This window comes from Bufo bufo, chromosome 6 (assembly GCF_905171765.1).
Source record: "Bufo bufo chromosome 6, aBufBuf1.1, whole genome shotgun sequence".
Taxonomy (NCBI): domain Eukaryota; kingdom Metazoa; phylum Chordata; class Amphibia; order Anura; family Bufonidae; genus Bufo; species Bufo bufo.
Genome location: NC_053394.1, coordinates 93,931,427 through 93,953,166, shown reverse-complemented (window position 1 = coordinate 93,953,166; position 21,740 = coordinate 93,931,427). Strand labels below are relative to the sequence as shown.

General features: G+C 45.6%; 1 protein-coding gene across 2 annotated transcripts in view; it reads right to left on the bottom strand.

Annotated features, from left to right (window-relative positions):
* The window catches only part of BICC1 (BicC family RNA binding protein 1), a 259,900-nt gene extending 239,687 nt beyond the window's left edge, over positions 1-20,213 (bottom strand). For both annotated transcript variants that reach the window (XM_040436564.1, XM_040436565.1), the window contains exon 1: positions 20,030-20,213. In XM_040436564.1, coding sequence (XP_040292498.1) covers positions 20,030-20,213 — 184 coding nt within the window. The remainder of the gene's footprint in view (positions 1-20,029) is intronic.
* Between the last annotated feature and the right edge of the window lie 1,527 nt (positions 20,214-21,740).

The window sequence follows — 21,740 nt, the reverse complement described above, 5'->3', positions numbered from 1 at the left end:
TAAAAAGTAAGTTCTATAAAACCCCTTTGAATAACCAGAACCCATCCCTGAAAGAGAACCGAAGGATCTGCCCCATGCTGTACAACTCTAGTAAGGTTGAATGGCAAAAGTGAATATAATCTTACAGACTCCGTGCCAGGACAAGATGCCAAAAACCCAGCTCTGTTAGTAAAACCGGTCAACAGTACGACTTTTAGGCTTGTGTTACATTTTATTAAATTTGCAATTAAAACACATATTTCAGAAATGTACTCAGCAAACAGAGGGATCAGCTTGTCCAACACCATGTCCTTACACAAACATGGAGACATCTGCACAGAAAGTGACCCGGGGAACAGGGCAGACAGTATCCTCTTGTTATACAGCCTGACCCCCGGTCATGTAAACAGCGGACGTAAATGAGATGGTTACCCCGAGGTTACAATAAATACTATCATCAGAACGATACAGATGAGCTGCTGCAAACTCGATAAAGTAATGATTATTTTTTAAACATTTTTATGGCGTCTGCGTCATTAAGCGCTGGTGTCGCACATGGGTCTTCTGATGGCATTTTGAGGGGTTCTAAGTTTTTCTGGGTCAATTTTTAGGCAAAAAAAGTCCAGCTCCAGAAATCTATGGGAAAGATCACACACGGGACACTTGTTTGTAATGGTGCATTTTCTAGCTCAATGCTTTGGGTCTGGCGTTTTTCTCCCATAGACCTCCATTTTTTTTTTTTGCAGATTCACTAAAAACATGTGTAATGTGCATTTGCATCCTTTAGGCTACTTTCACACTTGCGTTTGGTGCGGATCAGTCATGGATCTGCACAGACGGATCCGTTCAGATAATACAACCAAGTTGTAAGCAGGCAGCGTTTTGGTGTCAGCCTCTAAAGCGGAATGGAGACTGATCGGAGGCAAACTGATGTATTCTGAGCGGATCCTTTTCCATTCAGAATGCATTAGGGCAAAACTAATCCGTTTTGGACCGCTTCTGAGAGCCCTGAACGGATCTCACAAACTGAAAGCCAAAACGCCAGTGTGAAAGTAGCCTTAATGCCATGTTTGAATGTTGTTGTTTTTTGCCAAAACAGTTCTACAATGAAAAAGGCTAGGCATGCAAAAATGCCAGGTGCAAAAAACAAAAACCTTCAAAAACACTGGTAAGGTCTCAAAAAAGCCAGTAATAAAATGTGTATGAGGGAAAATTAAAGGCTGTATTACACTGGCCAATATTTTGGCCGATAATCGATAACGTGAGTTCGCATTAACGCCCATTAGCCATCATCTTGCAGTGCAATACTCCCACCGATTGCCTGATGCAATTCTGATTTTTAATCAGCGCTTGCCAGCGGCAGATCGTGCTGTCTATTAGCAGTCTGCCACCGGCAAACCACTAGACAGTATGGGGTCAAACGATGGCATAACGATCACTCCTCCCCATGCTGCGGAGGAGATCGCTGCATGCAATAGCAGTGGACTCCTGCGCTAGCGAACAAGTGATTGCTGTGAGGGAACGCTTCCCTCCCAACAATCGCTTGCTAGTGTAGGGTAGTGTCACAACATTTTATATAAAAAAAAAAAATTAGGTTACATTTTCTTGTCCCAAAAATTTTCATCAACATCCTGGGTGCTCCAGAGCACGAGATGATCTTTGCAGCTGTTCTTTTCTCTCACTAAGGCCGCATGCACACGACAGTGGTGTGTTTTGCGGTCCGCAAAGCGCGTATCCACAAAACACAGATGGACAAGAAAAGGACAGGTTACATTTTTTTTAGCGGGGCCACGGAACAGAGCAACAGATGCGGACAGCACACGGAGTGCTGTCTGCATCTTTTGCGGCCCCATTTAAGTGAATGCGTCCGCATCCGAGCCGCCAAAACGAAGGCTCGGATGCGGACCAAAACAACGGCCGTGTGCATGAGGCCTTAAAGTACAATTACACGGTGTGTGCATCCTTCCTTTTGAATCAGTTTTTTTAGACTGGTTTCACTTCTGTCTAAACGCCCATTAACCCCTTAAGGACACAGCCTTTTTACACCTTAGGACCAGGCCATTTTTTGCAAATCTGACCAGAGTCCCTTTAAGTGCTGATAACTTTAAAACGCTTTGACTTATCCAGGCCGTTCTGAGATTGTTTTTTCGTCACATATTGTACTTCATGACACTGGTAAAATGAAGTCAAAAAATTATTTTTTTTTGCACCAAAAAATACCTAATTTAACAAAAATTTGGAAAAATTTAGCAAATTTCAAAGTTTCAGTTTCTCTACTTCTGTAATACATAGTAATACCCCCAAAAATTGTGATGACTTTACATTCCCCATATGTCTACTTCATGTTTGAATTGTTTTGGGAATGATATTTTATTTTTTGGGGATGTTATAAGGCTTAGAAGTTTAGAAGCAAATCTTGAAATTTTTCAGAAATTTACAAAAACTAAATTTTTAGGGACCAGTTCAGGTCTGAAGTCACTTTGCGAGGCTTACATAATAGAAACCACCCAAAAATGACCCCCATCTAAGAAACTACACCCCTCAAGGTATTCAAAACTGATTTTACATACGTCGTTAACCCTTTAGGTGTTGCACAAGAGTTATTGGCAAATGGGGATGAAATTTGAAAATTTCATTTTTTTGCCTTATTTTCCATTTTAACCCATTTTTTCCACTAACAAAGCAAGGGTTAACAGCCAAACAAGACTGTATCTTTATTGCCCTGACTCTGCCGTTTACAGAAACACCCAATATGTGGCCGTAAACTAATGTACGGCCACACAGCGGGGCGTAGAGTGAAAGGTGCGCCGTTTGGTTTTTGGAGGGCTGCTTTTTATGGACCGGTTTATTTACACCGTGTCCTGTTTCAACCCCTCTGATGCACCCCTGGAGTAGAAACTCCCTAAAAGTGACCCCATTTTGGAAACTACGGGATAAGGTGGCATTTTTTTGGGGACTATTTTTAGGGTAAATATGATTTTTGGTTGCTCTATATTACATTTTTGTGAGGCAAGGTTACCAAAAATTTAAATTCTGAAATTTCATCTCCATTTGCCATTAACTGTTGAGGAACACCTAAAGGGTTAATAAAGTTTGTATAATAAGTTTTGAATACCTTGAGGGGTGTAGTTTCTTAGATGGGGTCAGTTTTGGGGAGATTGGGGGGTCTAGGGTCACACAGCTGTGCTGTGGACCCCAGACACCCTAACATAGGGTGATGCAATCAAAGTAAGTAAAGTTCAGAAACTAACTTTCCCTTTTTTTTCCCTGCCTAAACCAAACTTTCCCTATGCTGTCCCTATGTACCTGATGGGGGGTGCTGGGGCACAGATCGGGTCCTGGGGGCACAGATCGGGTCCTGGGGGTGCTGGCAGCGATGGTGGACACACGTGCAGGCAGCTCCTCTCTCCTCCGGCTCCGGAACACAAAAGGAGGAGGAGAGGAGCGCCTGCCTCCGCCTCTTTTGAATTTGCCGCCGGACCGCCCACAGACCAATCGGAAAGCGATCCTGAGTGGTGATGTCACCATCACCACTCAGGATCGCTGGATGGTGATTGGTGGGGTGAAATCACACCACCATCACCATCCTGTTCCGGGTTATCGGGTCTTCAGAGACCCGAACAACCCGGAAACGCAGAAAACCGCAGGTCTGAATTGACCTGCGGTTTTCTGCGATCGCATACATGGGGGGGTCACCGGACGCATTTGCCCCAAGTGCCTGCTCAATGATTTGAGCAGGCACAGGGTTCCGATCACCGCCCGCCGCGCGGCGGTGATCGAAAATACACAGGGCGTACATGTACGCCCTGTGTCCTTAAGTACCAGGGCACAAGGGCGTACCTGTACGCCCTATATCCTTAAGAGGTTAAATACGGGCCGCTGATTTCAATGGCGTCCATCTGGCCATCAAAATGACCAAAAATAGGTTGCCCTATTTTTGGACGTCCATTATTCACTGGCCGATAAATAAAAAAATGGCCATGTGGATAGCCCCATAGGCTGCAATGGTTCTGAAAATGGCTGTGCGACAGCTGCTTTTTTTGGGACTATTTACTAGTAATTCAGAATTTTCTAGGTTATATGGAAATGTGTTTTTTTCCTAAACCAGTCAACTACTTCAATTCTGAAAGTAGTCCAAAAACAGAAAGAAGTGGACATTAAAGACACAGTGCGGGTAGAAAGCAGCAAATTGCTAGCATATTATATTTAAACGGTCTAGAGTAAGGGAATACACAACAGCCCCCTGGTACCAGAAAATGAGCATGCCGGGGTGAGAGTTGAGGTGCCCATACACATTGCGAACAAAGAACCTGCAAAATAAAGATACCTTCCCTATGCATTCTGCATTTTTCTCACTCCCATCAATAGAAAGAACTATTCTCATCTGCAATATGGAAAAAATAAAATAAAATAGGACATGTTCTATACGGGCAAACAGAACTGCAAAATATACAGATGTGTGCATGGCAGCACGGAAGAGAATGGGTCAATCTGCAATCCGCAAAAACTGGATGACAAATATGGTTGTAAGCCATGAGGCATTAAAGGGGTTGTCTCACTTCAGCAAGTGGCATTTATCATGTAGAGAAAGTTAAAACAAGCCACTTACTAATGTATTGTTATTATCCATATTGCTTCCTTTGCTGGCTGGATTCATTTTTCCATTACATTATACACTGCTCGTTTCCATGGTTATGACCACCCTGCAATCCATCGGTGGTGGTCGTGCTTGCACACTAAAGGTAAAAGCATCAGCCTATCTGGTGGCTAGGACCGTGGGAGCACACATAGGCTAGTGCTTTTTCCTATTAGTGTGTGAGCACAGCCACCACTGATAGATTGCAGGGTGGTCGTAACCATGGAAACAAGCAGTGTATAATGTGATAGAAAAATGAATCCAGCCAGCAAAGGAGACAATAAGGACAATGACAATACATTAGTAAGTGCCTTGTATTAATGTTCTCTACATGAAAAATTCCACTTACTTGCGACTTTTAATAAAAATATCCTCATCTGTCACCAGTCCATGGTCTGCAGATTTCTTAGCCACCAACACTTTTTGGAAATGTAAAAAAAAAAAAAAATATGTAAATAAAATTAAGTGAGCGCTAAACAGACTCTCATAGTAATGGGTAGGGATGAGCGAATCGACTTGGGATTAAAACATCCGAAGTCGATTCGCATAAAACTTCTTTTCAATACTGTACGGAGCGAGTGCAATGTATTGGCTTGGAACCGAACCAGAGTTCGAGAAATGTTTTTTTACAGTATAAATCAATTTCTGAAGTTATTATGCGAATCTCACGAGACTTTGCGAAGTAAATAACTTTCTAATACAATAATACACTGCTCAAAAAAATAAAGGGAACACAAAAATAACACACCCTAGATCTGAGTTAATTAAATATTCTTCTGAAATACTTTGTTCTTTACATAGTTGAATGTGCTGACAACAAAATCACACAAAAATAAAAAAATGGAAATCAAATTTTTCAACCCATGGAGGTCTGGATTTGGAGTCACACTCAAAATTAAAGTGGAAAAACACACTACAGGCTGATCCAACTTTGATGTAATGTCCTTAAAACAAGTCAAAATGAGGCTCAGTAGTGTGTGTGGCCTGCACGTTCCTGTATGACCTCCCTACAACGCCTGTGCATGCTCCTGATGAGGTGGCGGACGGTCTCTCCTCCCAGACCTGGACTAAAGCATCTGTCAACTCCTGGACAGTCTGTGGTGCAACGTGACGTTGGTGGATAGAGCGAGACATGATGTCCCAGATGTGCTCAATTGGATTCAGGTCTGGGAAATGGACGGGCCAGTCCATAGCATCAATGCCTTAGTCTTGCAGGAACTGCTGACACACTCCAGCCACATGAGGTCTAGCATGGTCTTGCATTAGGAGGAACCCAGGGCCAACCGCACCAGCATATGGTCTCACAAGGGGTCTGAGGATCTCATCTCGGTACCTAATGGCAGTCAGGCTACCTCTGGCGAGCACATGGAGGGCTGTGCGGCCCTCCAAAGAAATGCCACCCCACACCATTACTGACCCAATGCCAAACCGGTCATGCTGGAGGATGTTGCAGGCAGCAGAACGTTCTCCACGGCGTCTCAAGACTCTGTCACGTCTGTCACATGTGCTCAGTGTGAACCTGCTTTCATCTGTGAAGAGCACAGGGCACCAGTGGCGAATTTGCCAATCTTGGTGTTCTCTGGCAAATGCCAAACGTCCTGCATGGTGTTGGGCTGTTAGTACAACTCCCACCTGTGGACGTCGGGCCCTCATATCACCCTCATGAGGTGTGTTTCTGACCGTTTGAGCAGACACATGCACATTTGTGGCCTGCTGGAGGTCTTTTTGCAGGGCTCTGGCAGTGCTCCTCCTGTTCCTCCTTGCACAAAGGCGGAGGTAGCGGTCCTGCTGCTGGGTTGTTGCCCTCCTTCGGCCTCCTCCACGTCTCCTGGTAGCGCCTCCATGCTCTGGACACTACGCTGACAGACACAGCAAACCTTCTTGCCACAGCTCGCATTGATGTGCCATCCTGGATAAGCTGCACTACCTGAGCCACTTGTGTGGGTTGTAGACTCCGTCTCATGCTACCACTTGAGTGAAAGCACCGCCAGCATTCAAAAGTGACCAAAACATCAGCCAGGAAGCATAGGAACTGAGAAGTGGTCTGTGGTCACCACCTGCAGAACCACTCCTTTATTGGGGGTGTCTTGCTAATTGCCTATAATTTCCACCTGTTGTCTATCCCATTTGCACAACAGCATGTGAAATTGATTGTCACTCAGTGTTGCTTCCTAAGTGGACAGTTTGATTTCACAGAAGTGTGATTGACTTGGAGTTACATTGTGTTGTTTAAGCGTTCCCTTTATTTTTTTGAGCAGTGTACATTCTAATACTGTATGAAGCGCTCGCTCCGTACAGTATTGAAACAAAGTTTTATGAGAATCGACTTCGGATGTTTCATCCTAAGTCGATTCGCTCAACCATAGTAATAAGCCCTCGGTCTTCATCAAAAACCGATTTCTCTTTACAACACATCTGGCGTATCAGACATTCCTATTCCGTTTTCCAGTCTAACTGTTATCTAACAATCCACAGATGTCTGGTTTACAGCTATTCAGAACCATTACATTAAAAGGCGGACTAAATATATACAATAGTAATTGCTGTACGCACAAAACCGATCCTGAAGATTAGATTAGGGAACTACACATGGCAATCTCACAAATATCGTAGCAGTAGTTCAGCAACTACAATTCAATAAACTGTCCATTAAAAAAATGTAGAACTGAACCAAGTATGAAATACCAATTGTTCTTTAGAAAAAGTCTTAAAGGGGTAATTACACAACGTTATTCCCTATCCTGAGAAGGTGGGCCCCGTGCCCCCATCCTAAGGGTCCATTCACACGTCCGTAGTGTATCGCGGATGCGCAATACACCGGGCCGGCACCCCCCATAGAACTGCCTATACAAGGACATGTTTTTTTTTGTGGAGCCGCGGCCCAAAAGTTCTGGGCAGCGCTCCGGAAATGCGGATAGCACATAGTGTGCTCTCTGCATCTCTTCCGGCCCCATAGAGAATGAATGGGTCCGCACCCGTTTCTGATATTGCGGAACGGATGCAGACCCATTTGCGGATGTGTGAATGGACCCTAATGGAGTGGCAGGTCAACCATGCGCCCTGTCGCTCCATTTATTCTCTACGGGACTGGCAGAGAGAGTACAGCACTTGACTATCTCTTGCAGTCCCAAAGTGAATCAATAGAGTGGCGGGGCGCACGCTTGACCCGACACTCCATTAGGGTCCATTAGGTACAGGTCCCAGCGGTTGGACAGGGGATAACTTTGAGTTATCAAAATAAGCTAATCTATTGGAAAATGAAAGGTGGAATCTGATTGCTATGGGCAACTAAGCCAGTTTTCCTTTACACCAGTTTTGATAAATTCCTAATGATTCAGCTCTGCGGGGTAACACCATCATGTCAGTGCTTGCTCTTCTACAGCGGCCGGTACCCCGGGCACACAGGGACTGTAAGGAGGTACACACAGCTAAAGGCTACAAAGAACATCAACTGCAGTCAAATGACACACTGTGAACGGTAGGTAAAGGATCTAGTCGAGCAGAATAAACGCGGTGTCTTTCCACAGAAGTTTACAGACTTGACACTTCAGCCGGTCTCCATTGTCTCAGGACACACAATAAATCTCCGCTGCTGCAGCTGGAACCCGACTCAGATGCTTCTCCACCCAAGACTGACACCTAGACAACTGACAAAAACACAGGGCGACACACTGAGGGCGTTTGCGTACCCCATATATTTATTAGAAACCAGCTGGAGCATGCAAACTCTTAAAAGGAACCTGTCACTATAAAAATGCAATGTAAGGCGAGAATTCCGTGCGGTTGCAATGCGTGAGGCGAACACACTGCACCCGCACTGAATTCGGACCCATTCACTTCAATGGGGCTGTTCAGATGAGTGGTGATTTTCACGCATCACTTGTGCGTTGCGTGAAAAATCGCAGCATGCTCTATATTCTGCATTTTTCATGCAACGCAGGCCCCATAGAAATGAATGGGTCTGCGTGAAAATCGTAAGCATCCGCAAGAAAGTGCGGATGCGGTGCGATTTTGACGCATGGTTGCTAGGAGATGATGTAAGTAAATTGATAAAAGTCAATTTACTGTATTATTTGCCCTTATAACATGGTTATAAGGGCAAATAATAGCATTCTTAATACAGAATGCATAGTAAAATGTGGCTTTAGGGGTTAAAAAAAAAATAAAAAAAAGATTTGATGACGTAATCGCGCTCACCACGTGGTGACGTCAGCGCAGGTCGTGCTGAATGAAGATAGAAGATTTCTATCTTCATTCAGCAGATAGAATGCGCGAAAAACAGGATGAGGCGAGTTAATTTTTTATTTCATTTTTTTAACCCCTAAAGCCACATTTTAGTAAGCATTCTGTATTAAGAATGCTATTTTCCCTTATTACCATGTTATAAGGGAAAATAATAAAATATACAGAACACCTAACCCAAAGCCGAACGTCAGGGAAGAAGTCCAGGTTCGGGTCTGGGTACCACAGTCAGTTTTTTATCACGCGCGTGCAAAAACGCATTGCACCTGCACGATAAAAACTGAACATCGGAACGCAATCGCAGTCAAAACTGACTGCAATTGCGTACCTACTCGCACGATTTTCCCTGATCGCAGACGTAGCGCATCCAGACCTAATCCGGACACGCTCATCTGCAAGGGGCCTAAGCTGCAGGCAGCAGGTTATAGAGCAGGAGGAGCTGAGCAGATTGATATATGCTTTTATCGGAAACGCTTCAGTATAAGGACTCATTCACTCCACCATATGGTCACCATGGGCTTCGCGTCCGTGCCTCCACATTGCAAAATATAGGACATGTCCCATTCAAGTCAAAGGGAGCACGGAGGTCACATGAAAGGTGCCCGTGTTTTGCGGACCGCTATTTGAGGTACGCAACATGGCCACAGCGACCATGCGGTTGTGTGAGTGACCCCTAACCTGTATTTCATTACTTTCAAGTCCAGGAGGCGGTCCTATCAGTGATTGACAGCTATCTCTGTATACAAAGTCATAGAGGGCAGGCTGTCAATCACCGATAGGACCGCCTCCTTCACTTCAAAGGCCAGAATGAGTGAGAATTTAACTGAATAAAATACAAGTTTTACTGAATCTCTTTCCAAAAAAAAATATAATTGAGAGATCTATATATAATTAATAATTGAGATTATATCTATCTGCTCAGCTCCTCCTGCTCTATAACATGCTGCCTGCAGCTCAAACATTCTGTTCAACTAGCTGCTTCTCGGTATGTTTGCAGTGTTGCAGCCAGACCTACGGCCTGGCCCCATTATACACTGCGTGCAGAATTATTAGGCAAATGAGTATTTTGACCACATCATCCTCTTTATGCATGTTGTCTTACTCCAAGCTGTATAGGCTCGAAAGCCTACTACCAATTAAGCATATTAGGTGATGTGCATCTCTGTAATGAGAAGGGGTGTGGTCTAATGACATCAACACCCTATATTAGGTGTGCATAATTATTAGGCAACTTCCTTTCCTTTGGCAAAATGGGTCAAAAGAAGGACTTGACAGGCTCAGAAAAGTCAAAAATAGTGAGATATCTTGCAGAGGGATGCAGCACTCTTAAAATTGCAAAGCTTCTGAAGCGTGATCATCGAACAATCAAGCGTTTCATTCAAAATAGTCAACAGGGTCGCAAGAAGCGTGTGGAAAAACCAAGGCGCAAAATAACTGCCCATGAACTGAGAAAAGTCAAGCGTGCAGCTGCCAAGATGCCACTTGCCACCAGTTTGGCAATATTTCAGAGCTGCAACATCACTGGAGTGCCCAAAAGCACAAGGTGTGCAATACTCAGAGACATGGCCAAGGTAAGAAAGGCTGAAAGACGACCACCACTGAACAAGACACACAAGCTGAAACGTCAAGACAGATTTTTCTAAGGTTTTATGGACTGATGAAATGAGAGTGTGAGTCTTGATGGGCCAGATGGATGGGCCCGTGGCTGGATTGGTAAAGGGCAGAGAGCTCCAGTCCGACTCAGACGCCAGCAAGGTGGAGGTGGAGTACTGGTTTGGGCTGGTATCATCAAAGATGAGCTTGTGGGGCCTTTTCGGGTTGAGGATGGAGTCAAGCTCAACTCCCAGTCCTACTGCCAGTTTCTGGAAGACACCTTCTTCAAGCAGTGGTACAGGAAGAAGTCTGCATCCTTCAAGAAAAACATGATTTTCATGCAGGACAATGCTCCATCACACGCGTCCAAGTACTCCACAGCGTGGCTGGCAAAAAAGGGTATAAAAGAAGAAAATCTAATGACATGGCCTCCTTGTTCACCTGATCTGAACCCCATTGAGAACCTGTGGTCCATCATCAAATGTGAGATTTACAAGGAGGGAAAACAGTACACCTCTCTGAACAGTGTCTGGGAGGCTGTGGTTGCTGCTGCACGCAATGTTGATGGTGACCAGATCAAAACACTGACAGAATCAATGGATGGCAGGCTTTTGAGTGTCCTTGCAAAGAAAGGTGGCTATATTGGTCACTGATTTGTTTGTGTTTTGTTTTTGAATGTCAGAAATGTATATTTGTGAATGTTGAGATGTTATATTGGTTTCACTGGTAAAAATAAATAATTGAAATGGGTATATATTTGTTTTTTGTTAAGTTGCCTAATAATTATGCACAGTAATAGTCACCTGCACACACAGATATCCCCCTAAAATAGCTAAAACTAAAAACAAACTAAAAACTACTTCCAAAAATATTCAGCTTTGATATTAATGAGTTTTTAGGGTTCATTGAGAACATGGTTGTTGTTCAATAATAAAATTAATCCTCAAAAATACAACTTGCCTAATAATTCTGCACTCCCTGTAGTGAATGGGGCCGGAGAGGACCTCCAGCAGCACGGTGCACTAGCGGAAAAGCCTGCCTGCTGGAAAAGGCTACCGCGAGTGTGAAAGTAGCCTTAATGTGACCACAAGCACAACCTCAGAAGTTCCTGCATGTGAAACACTGCCATTATGATGTGACTTTAGCTCTTTGGGAAACAAAGTTGAGAAACGTTCAGAGTATTCCCTAAATTTTACCACCTCCAGATTGCATAGTAAAGAGATCAGTATTAAACCTTATGATGATCCACATTTGGTTCCGCAATGGTGCAAATGGGGTCTCGCAGCCGCCTGAATGTACCCTTGGCTCTCATACTGCACATGGAAGAAAATGGCTCACAAAACTGGCAACGCACCAGAAAGGTCTAATGCTCAAGGAGCCCGAGTATGTTGGTCAATAAAATCTAGAGGCCCATACTGTACGGCAGGATTTTTCTCAAATATGGTCCACGGCATGCCATATCATAAACGTACTATAGAAGCCAAGATTCTACAGAAACATAAAATGCATCATAAAGGCACGGAGCGGTGGCACAGATTCATAGTGCAATAGTCCTTACGCCTGGTATTAAAGTGCACTCAAGTCATTCAAACAGAGCTCCAGAACTTGTTATAATGTTCATCATGAACAGTTCCTTTAATTTTTTTTATTCTTCTTCATAAAACTATTAAATAAAAAAAATTTAAAAAAATGAAAGGGTCTTTCCAGAGGTTCAATATTGTTAGCCTATCCTCAGGATAGGCCATCAGTATCTGATCAGTGGGGTCCAACACCCAGCACCTCTGCTGATCAGTTGTTTGAAGAGTAGGTGGCACTCCATGCAAGCGCTGCTTCCTCTTCATAAGGGCTCATACACAAGAGCATGTGTGCCGCGTGCTACCGACCGCAAATAGAGGTCCGCAATGCACAGCACTGTCCTTGTGCACACTGTTTGCGGACGTGAAACCACTGACTTGAACGGGTCCGCACCACAAAAAATAGGACAGGTTCTATTTTTTTTTGTATTGCGAAGGCATACAACGAAATCCCATGGAAGCGCTTCATAGTGCTTCCGATAGGTGCCTCCACTCAACATCTTGAGGATTGCGGACCCAATCAAGTCAATGGGTCCACATCTGTGACATGGAGTGCACACAGCTGGTGCCTGTATATTGTGGTCCGCAATACGGACACGGAGCACACACGCTTAGGTGCACGAGTCCTAAGAGTTCTTCCCAGAATGTTCCTTTTGCCTTTTAATTCCAGACACAGCTCCGTTCCTATATATTGGTTATTGTAATTTAAGTGTTTCAAGCTAAAATACCAGACACGGCGGGCCACATTTATCATGACAAATGCCACATTTGTGGCTTGGAAAAGTTATAAACTAGGTATTTGCAACTCTTTCAACGTCACGTGCCCAAAAATTGTTGCACAAGTGGCGTTTCTCCATCAGCCTTGCCACTTCCTTGAGAAAGGGGGCGGGGGTGGCAGCCCCTCCACATTTATCATCTTCTATGCCAGTTTTCTGCCATAGAAGACCGAGATCTACACCATCCAGGGTCTGGCATAGAGTTCAGTTCACACGCACAGACTGATTTATGACGAGGGGTATGCCATCGGGCTACGGTAAATCAGGGCCGGTGTACTGACCAGAACTGAGGAGTTTCTGTGAAAAAGCAGACCACTTTGGGATTTAGTTTCCCTGCAGGAGACAAACCATTACACATCACTCAGATTAAAAACTGAAGGGGTGTAAGTTATCATTGTAGGAGTATCTGAGGTTAGTTTAGAGATTGGAGTTGTAGAGCACCTGTGCCAACTTTATTAAAATGGCGCACAGTAATAATAAACTTTGAGATTGTGGCACAATCTGCAACTTCTCCCCGCTCACGTCAGGTCTATAAAAGCGGGCATGCCATGGGCCCGTCTCATTTACCATTTGCCTGTTAGAAAATGGTCTATATGTAAGACAACAAGGAAGCAGTCTTACATTTATAAGTGGCTGGCGCCTCTTCATAACTCCGACGGATCCACCGCCAGGTATAGGCCTTAAGACCGGCGTCTAAAAATGCCGGTCTAAATAAGTGTGTCCCATACTTGATCAACGTGTTCTATTTGCAAAACCATGACCAAATTCTCACTTCACTGCTGGAAGTTACGAGGAACTCAAAAAAGTCGCTAAATTTATACACAAATGCGTGATTGAGGATTCTGGGTGATAAACAGGTCCTATCTTCCTAAGCAGGAGATGGTCTTTGTAACCATTTTTCTCCCTGGCCAGTGAGGGTCCTGAATAAGTGAGCCCCTATAAGACCTCCAAATGAAGAGGATTTTCTAAAACCAGAAAACCACGGAAATAATACAACTGGTTAAAAAGCTATTAAGAAAATTTTGCAGCAAAACAATCCAGAAGTATGTGGAAATCAGCGGCGGCTACATCCGCACAACGCTGCCTGAACTAAAATGCAACTTGGATCGGAGTCGAGGAGGTCGCAATACAGGAAGTTCTTTGCTTTGAAACGAGGAGATTTTCCTTCCAGACTCTGGCGGCTCAGAGGAAGATTATTCATCCCTTTTCCAGCCTCAAATCACATACTCTGAGGCAGGCAAAATGATTCACTCGGCTCCCAGCAAGCCTCCGTCTTCCTGACAGTGGTAACACTTAAGATCTGCCTTTGTTACGTCTCCCGCCACCCCCACAACTTGCACTTTTATAGAAATCCTCACATTTTAGCCAGCCTCCCTGGTAATATAAGTCACTTTCTTCTGAGCTCTGAAACGGGCCACATTCTTTCCTTCGGAAGCTCCAAGCTCCTAACTTGAAAGCAGATGTTCTTCATTTTGTGAATGACGTTACTGCGCGTAGATTTCTTGGGTCCCCAAAAATACAATCTTTCAAATACATTTTTTCTTCTGTACCTTTCTCTTCTTTACTATAACTGAAGAGGCTGCTGTAGGCACTGAATAGATCCCCAGCAACATAAAGGAGAGCAGACATTGGGGACTGAGGACTGGTGAGGTCTGCACCTGGGACCAGAACTACTGCATAAAACATTAAAATATCAACGTAACCCCTAAAAATGAACGGGCCCGCATTCGATCCGCGGACTGAACCTACCGGAGTGCGCGAGAGCCTTACACAAAGCCATTTCTCAGCATTACAAGGTCCCTTCAACTAATATAAATTGTTCCTATTCTTTGCCTACAATGAGGTTTACATCTGCATAGTCCTAGGACGGAGATCATTTCTATGGATAACACCGTGAACTCATCAGAAGTCAATGGTTTGAAACATTCCTTACAAAACTAATCCTGAAAAGACGTAGCAAAGTTCTACTAATTCCAGGTTAAAAGGTTTCTTGCAGACCAAGATCCTTCGACTCCTTAGGGGAAAGCAGAGTAAACAAGCTGGACCACGGATCGGCAGTCTCCAGATGTTCTGAAACTACAACTCCCAGAATTTTCCTTTCACTTCCCTGGTTGTTACAAGAACAGCCGAGCGTGTGTGCATGCTGGGAGTTGTAGTCTCAGAGCAGTGCTGAAGGCTGCTGACCCCTGAGAGAGTCTTTTCTGGAAAAAAAATAAAAATAAATCTAAAATATAAAGAAATCTGGTTTGGATTGTAACTAATATTAATAGATTTAAAGGGGTTTCTCCATCTCTCGTACATTATTCTATGCGGTACACAGTCACTAAAGCTAGCTTTACACTAGCGCTATTCGTCCGGCAGGGAATAGGTTACTGGATCTCTTTGCATTCCGGCACTGTCGGCAGTTTCTAAATATCCATCCGGTCCCATCCTAGCAAACATGCGGCGAATCGTCCGGAACAAAATCGCTGCCGTAATACCCTGTCGGATGTATAGCGCTACTGTGAAACTAAAAGGGGTTATCCCACAGGCAATCCCTTTACTACAAGAGCAGATCTAGCGATCAGGTGGTCATCTCAAGGTGCAAGAAGTGTTGCGCGCCCAAGGATCGCCGTGTTGCACTGCAGTCATAGAAATGAATGGTGCTGCAGCACAACCTCTACGTTTGCCACCACCAAGACACCAGAACGGCAAAGCTCCAGCGTTACACTGCAATTCTTGGTTGTGCGACAGTTGTCACGCCCAAGATCGCCATTTAGTCCTGGCCTAAGTCTCAAGACCCCCCAGCAAACAGCTGATCTTGCCAGGAGACTTCAATTCCTGGCTCAACTTTCTTGCAGCGCCCTCTGCAGGACAGCTGTAGTGATGCATGCAGCCCTTTAAATGACCTAAGAGCCTTTAGACAGGGGTTGTCCTAACGTATAAGGGTACTTTCACACTAGGGTTATTCTTTTCCGGCATAGAGTTCCGTCAAAAGGGCTCTACGCAGGAAAAGAACTGATCAGGCATATCCCAATGCATTCTGAATGGATAGAAATTAGTTCAGTTTGCATCAGTATGCCTTCCGTTCAGTCACTGTCAGGCGTTTGGGCCAGACATAATACCGCAGCATGCTGCGGTATTATGTCCGTCCAAAATGCCTGATCAGTCGGATCCGGCATTAATTCCCATTGACTTGCATTAGTGCCGAATTCGGCATTGCAAAACAACTGAAGGACGGAAAACTGTGAAAAAGACTGCAAGACGGATCCGTCCATCCGCATGACAAGCGAAGAGACGGATCCGTTCTTGCAATGCATTTGTAGACGGATCTGCACCCGGATCCGTCTACAAATGCTGTCCGTTGTCACACTGATCGGCGGATCCGGCAGGCAGCTCCGACGACAGAACTGCCTGCCGGATCACACTAACGCTAGTGTGAAAGTACCCTAAAATGAAACTGCTTTAAAAGGAGATGTCCCAAACAGGACTCCCATTCCGTAGGGCCATGTTCATATGCAGCATGTGGTTTTAGTTACATTAGCGGACACCTTCAGCAATGCAAAGTCCATTCAATGGCAGGTACTTACGGCTATAAAGCAGGATGCAAACTGATGGCAGGTTACCCATCGATACAAATCTACAGAGTCAAAGAATAGTAAGAGAGTCATGGGATCATGCTATAGGTCTCCAATCTGTCTACCTGGGGCAGAACTACAACCCTCAGCATTCTAGGGTATGCTAGCAGTTGTAGTTCAGCTGGAAACCACTGCTATATACAGATCATGTCCAAGGACCTGCCAATTTTTTGGCTTATAGCACCAAGTAAAGGTCCCCAGCCATATAAATGTACGGTGCAGTGAGGATTGGGGCCTGTTTAGAGCAAATACCTGCCGTATAGCTGGATATGTAAACGGGGGGGGGGTTTGACCACTGAACTGTTTACATTATGGGGGCCAAACATAGAGGACCCTCTATAGCGCTGAATCATGTACCGAGAGACCCCAGAGACCATAGCGGAGGACTCCATATAATTCAGTGGATGCTGTAAAGTAACATGTGGGATACAGGGGACATTACACAATAACCCTGTGCAAACAATGATGAGGATCCTATAAAATAACATGGCGGATGCTGTGGACCCTCTATAACAGGGGTGCACAACCTGCGGGCCGGGGGCCACATGCGGCCCATGATACCATTCTGTGCGGCCCCCAACCATCTGGTAACAGACATGTATGCCTATGTCTTGTGGCTGCTCACATGTATTTTTCATGTATTTCTCCCATTAGATGGGAGTCCTGGAAGTGTAACTAGACATTAATGTTATGTAATGTGTGTTCAATATGCCATAAGTACAATATTTCAGTTGTTAATACACCTTTAAATTTTAATTTCGGCCCTCGTCATTGGTTTAGTCTGGCAATGTGTCCCCCAACCAGGAAACGTTGTGCACCCCTGCTCTATAATATCCTGTAGCGAATTTTTGGGATCCCATAAGTAATAGTGAATGTATATAGGGTGAAGCTGGGAATCCCATATAGTAATGGTGAAGGTTTGCGTTTCCATATAGCGAATGGTGAGGGTCCCATGTGATACCAGTGGGTGCTGGGGTCCACAGAGCGAGTGGTGGGCACATATAGTGAGCTCTCTACAGAGCGAGTGCTGGGCACATATAGTGAGCTCTCTACAGAGCGAGTGCTGGGCACATATAGTGAGCTCTCTACAGAGCGAGTGCTGGGCACATATAGTGAGCTCTCTACAGGAGCGAGTGCTGGGCACATATAGTGAGCTCTCTACAGGAGCGAGTGCTGGGCACATATAGTGAGCTCTCTACAGAGCGAGTGCTGGGCACATATAGTGAGCTCTCTACAGGAGCGAGTGCTGGGCACATATAGTGAGCTCTCTACAGAGCGAGTGCTGGGCACATATAGTGAGCTCTCTACAGAGCGAGTGCTGGGCACATATAGTGATGTCTCTACAGAGCGAGTGCTGGGCACATATAGTGATGTCTCTCTATAGTGAGTGTTGGTACATATAGTGATGTCTCTACAGAGTGAGTGCTGGTACATATAGTAAGCTCTCTCTATAGTGAGTGCTGGGCACATAGAGAGCTCTCTATAGTGAGTGCTGGTACATATAGAGAGCTCTCTAGAGAGTGCTGGTACATATAGAGAGCTCTCTAGAGAGTGCTGGTACATATAGAGAGCTCTCTCTAGAGAGTGCTGGTACATATAGAGAGCTCTCTCTAGAGAGTGCTGGTACATATAGAGAGCTCTCTCTAGAGAGTGCTGGTACATATAGAGAGCTCTCTCTAGAGAGTGCTGGTACATATAGAGAGCTCTCTCTAGAGAGTGCTGGTACATATAGAGAGCTCTCTCTAGAGAGTGCTGGTACATATAGAGAGCTCTCTCTAGAGAGTGCTGGTACATATAGAGAGCTCTCTCTAGAGAGTGCTGGTACATATAGAGAGCTCTCTCTAGAGAGTGCTGGTACATATAGAGAGCTCTCTCTAGAGAGTGCTGGTACATATAGAGAGCTCTCTCTAGAGAGTGCTGGTACATATAGAGAGCTCTCTCTAGAGAGTGCTGGTACATATAGAGAGCTCTCTCTAGAGAGTGCTGGTACATATAGAGAGCTCTCTCTAGAGAGTGCTGGTACATATAGAGAGCTCTCTCTAGAGAGTGCTGGTACATATAGAGAGCTCTCTCTAGAGAGTGCTGGTACATATAGAGAGCTCTCTCTAGAGAGTGCTGGTACATATAGAGAGCTCTCTCTAGAGAGTGCTGGTACATATAGAGAGCTCTCTCTAGAGAGTGCTGGTACATATAGAGAGCTCTCTCTAGAGAGTGCTGGTACATATAGAGAGCTCTCTCTAGAGAGTGCTGGTACATATAGAGAGCTCTCTCTAGAGAGTGCTGGTACATATAGAGAGCTCTCTCTATAGTGAGGAGTCTCTAGACAGTGAGGTCTCATTAGGTACATGGTGGAGTCGCAGTTGGGATAGCCGGGCTCCATATAGTAAGGTCTCTCTATAGTGAGTGCTGGTACATATAGAGAGCTCTCTATACAGTGAGTGCTGGTACATATAGTGAGCTCTCTCTATAGTGAGTGCTGGTACATACAGTGAGCTCTCTCTCTGGGTACACGGTGCAGTCGGGCTCCATATAGTAAGCTCTCTCTACATAGTGAGCTCTCTCTATACAGTGAGCTCTCTCTCTGGGTACACGGTGCAGTCGCAGTCGGGCTCCATATAGTGAGCTCTCTCTATAGTGAGTGCTGGTACATATAGTGAGCTCTCTATACAGTAAGCTCTCTCTCTCTCTCTGGGTACACGGTGCAGTCGCAGTCGGGATAGCCGGGCTCCATATAGTAAGGTCTCTCTATAGTGAGCTCTCTATACAGTGAGCTCTCTCTCTCTCTGGGTACACGGTGCAGTCGGGATAGCCGGGCTCCATATAGTGAGCTCTCTCTATAGTGAGTGCTGGTACATATAGTGAGCTCTCTCTATAGTGATTGCTGGTACATATAGTGAGCTCTCTCTATAGTGATTGCTGGTACATATAGTGAGCTCTCTCTATAGTGATTGCTGGTACATATAGTGAGCTCTCTCTATAGTGATTGCTGGTACATATAGTGAGCTCTCTCTATAGTGAGTGCTGGTACATATAGTAAGGTCTCTCTATAATGAGTGCTGATACATATAGTGAGCTCTCTCTATAGTGAGTGCTGGTACATATAGAGAGCTCTCTCTATAGTGAGTGCTGGTACATATAGAGAGCTCTCTATACAGTGAGTGCTGGTACATATAGTGAGCTCTCTCTATAGTGAGTGCTGGTACATATAGAGAGCTCTGTCTATAGTGAGTGCTGGTACATACAGTGAGCTCTCTCTCTGGGTACACGGTGCAGTCGGGATAGCCGGGCTCCATATAGTAAGCTCTCTCTACATAGTAAGCTCTCTCTACATAGTGAGCTCTCTCTACATAGTGAGCTCTCTCTCTGGGTACACGGTGCAGTCGCAGTCGGGATAGCCGGGCTCCATATAGTGAGCTCTCTCTATAGTGAGTGCTGGTACATATAGTAAGGTCTCTCTATAGTGAGTGCTGGTACATATAGTAAGGTCTCTCTATAGTGAGTGTCGGTACATATAGAGAGCTCTCTCTATACAGTGAGCTCTCTCTCTGGGTACACGGTGCAGTCGGGATAGCCGGGCTCCAGGCTGCATTGTTCGTCGCAGTTCCCCGTTACCTTGTAGCATGGTCTCCAGCTTCTTCCTATCCACCCGGAATCTCTCTTCTCCCCACTCCGGGTCGTGGAGGGCGGGAGAGTCGTCCTCGGAGCCGGGGAGCGGGGAGTCGGTGCTTCTCTCGCTGTTGGAGCCGGGGTCTGACTGGTTCATGTATCCGCTCAAGGAGTCGCACTGAGCTGCCATGGTGCCGCAGGAGAAACGCGCCGAAGTCAGCGCTTCCAGCGCGCGACCGTACACACACACTCTGCGGCGGAGAGAGCGCCCGGGATCCGCTAGCTGCAGGACGGGGAGAGGCGCTGAGTGAGTGAGCTCCCTCTCTGGCTGCCTGACACACTCACATACTAGTCCACAACTTCCCGAGGAGAGGGTGACGTCACCAGCCACACTTCAGGGAGCGCGGAGTGAGGGGGGACATACATGTGCGCTCACCCCGCGGCCGCTGATGTCATGTATGTAACGTGCAGTGCTGCTGATACAGGCAGGGTTTCCACAAGGGACTGTCTAAAACTGGCTTTTCAATGACACATGAGGCAACCTGCGCCATCACTCATTCGTCACAACTCCAGGGGGCGCCACTGGCCCTAAAGACCTGGGCACATGAAGCTTGCACCCCCCAGTACCTCACCTGATGCCCAGGTTTATGGAAAGCCATAGGATTGAGCCACATTCCCTGCATGGTGTATAGGGCAGTGATATTTTGGCACCTTAGGGAGGTATTATTTTGACATTGTAGGTTATGGCTGTTGTGCATTGCATTTGGGCGCTATATGGTGCACTGTAAGGGGAGGGGGGCAATAGGCGGTGCTGCCTGAGGCACAATGCATGCTCAGACTGGGGGGTCAGTATATGGATGGCTTATGGTCAGGATAGGCCGTCTTTATCAGACTGGGGGTCAGTATATTGATGGCTTATGGTCAGGATAGGCCGTCTTTATCAGACTGGGAGGTCAGTATATGGATGGCTTATGGTCAGGATAGGCCGTCTTTGTCAGACTGGGGGGTCAGTATATGGATGGCTTATGGTCCGGATAGGCCGTCTTTATCAGACTGGGGGGTCAGTATATGGATGGCTTATGGTCAGGATAGGCCGTCTTTGTCAGACTGGGGGGTCAGTATATGGATGGCTTATGGTCAGGATAGGCCGTCTTTATCAGACTGGGGGGTCAGTATATGGATGGCTTATGGTCAGGATAGGCCGTCTTTATCAGACTGGGGGGTCAGTATATGGATGGCTTATGGTCAGGATAGGTCGTCTTTATCAGACTGGGGGGTCAGTATATTGATGGCTTATGGTCAGGATAGGCCGTCTTTATCAGACTGGGGGGTCAGTATATGGATGGCTTATGGTCAGGATAGGCCGTCTTTATCAGACTGGGGGGTCAGTATATGGATGGCTTATGGTCAGGATAGGCCGTCTTTATCAGACTGGGGGGTCAGTATATGGATGGCTTATGGTCAGGATAGGCCGTCTTTATCAGACTGGGGGGGTCAGTATATGGATGGCTTATGGTCAGGATAGGCCGTCTTTATCAGACTGGGGGGTCAGTATATGGATGGCTTATGGTCAGGATAGGCCGTCTTTATCAGACTGGGGGGTCAGTATATGGATGGCTTATGGTCAGGATAGGCCGTCTTTGTCAGACTGGGGGGTCAGTATATTGATGGCTTATGGTCAGGATAGGCCGTCTTTATCAGACTGGGGGGTCAGTAT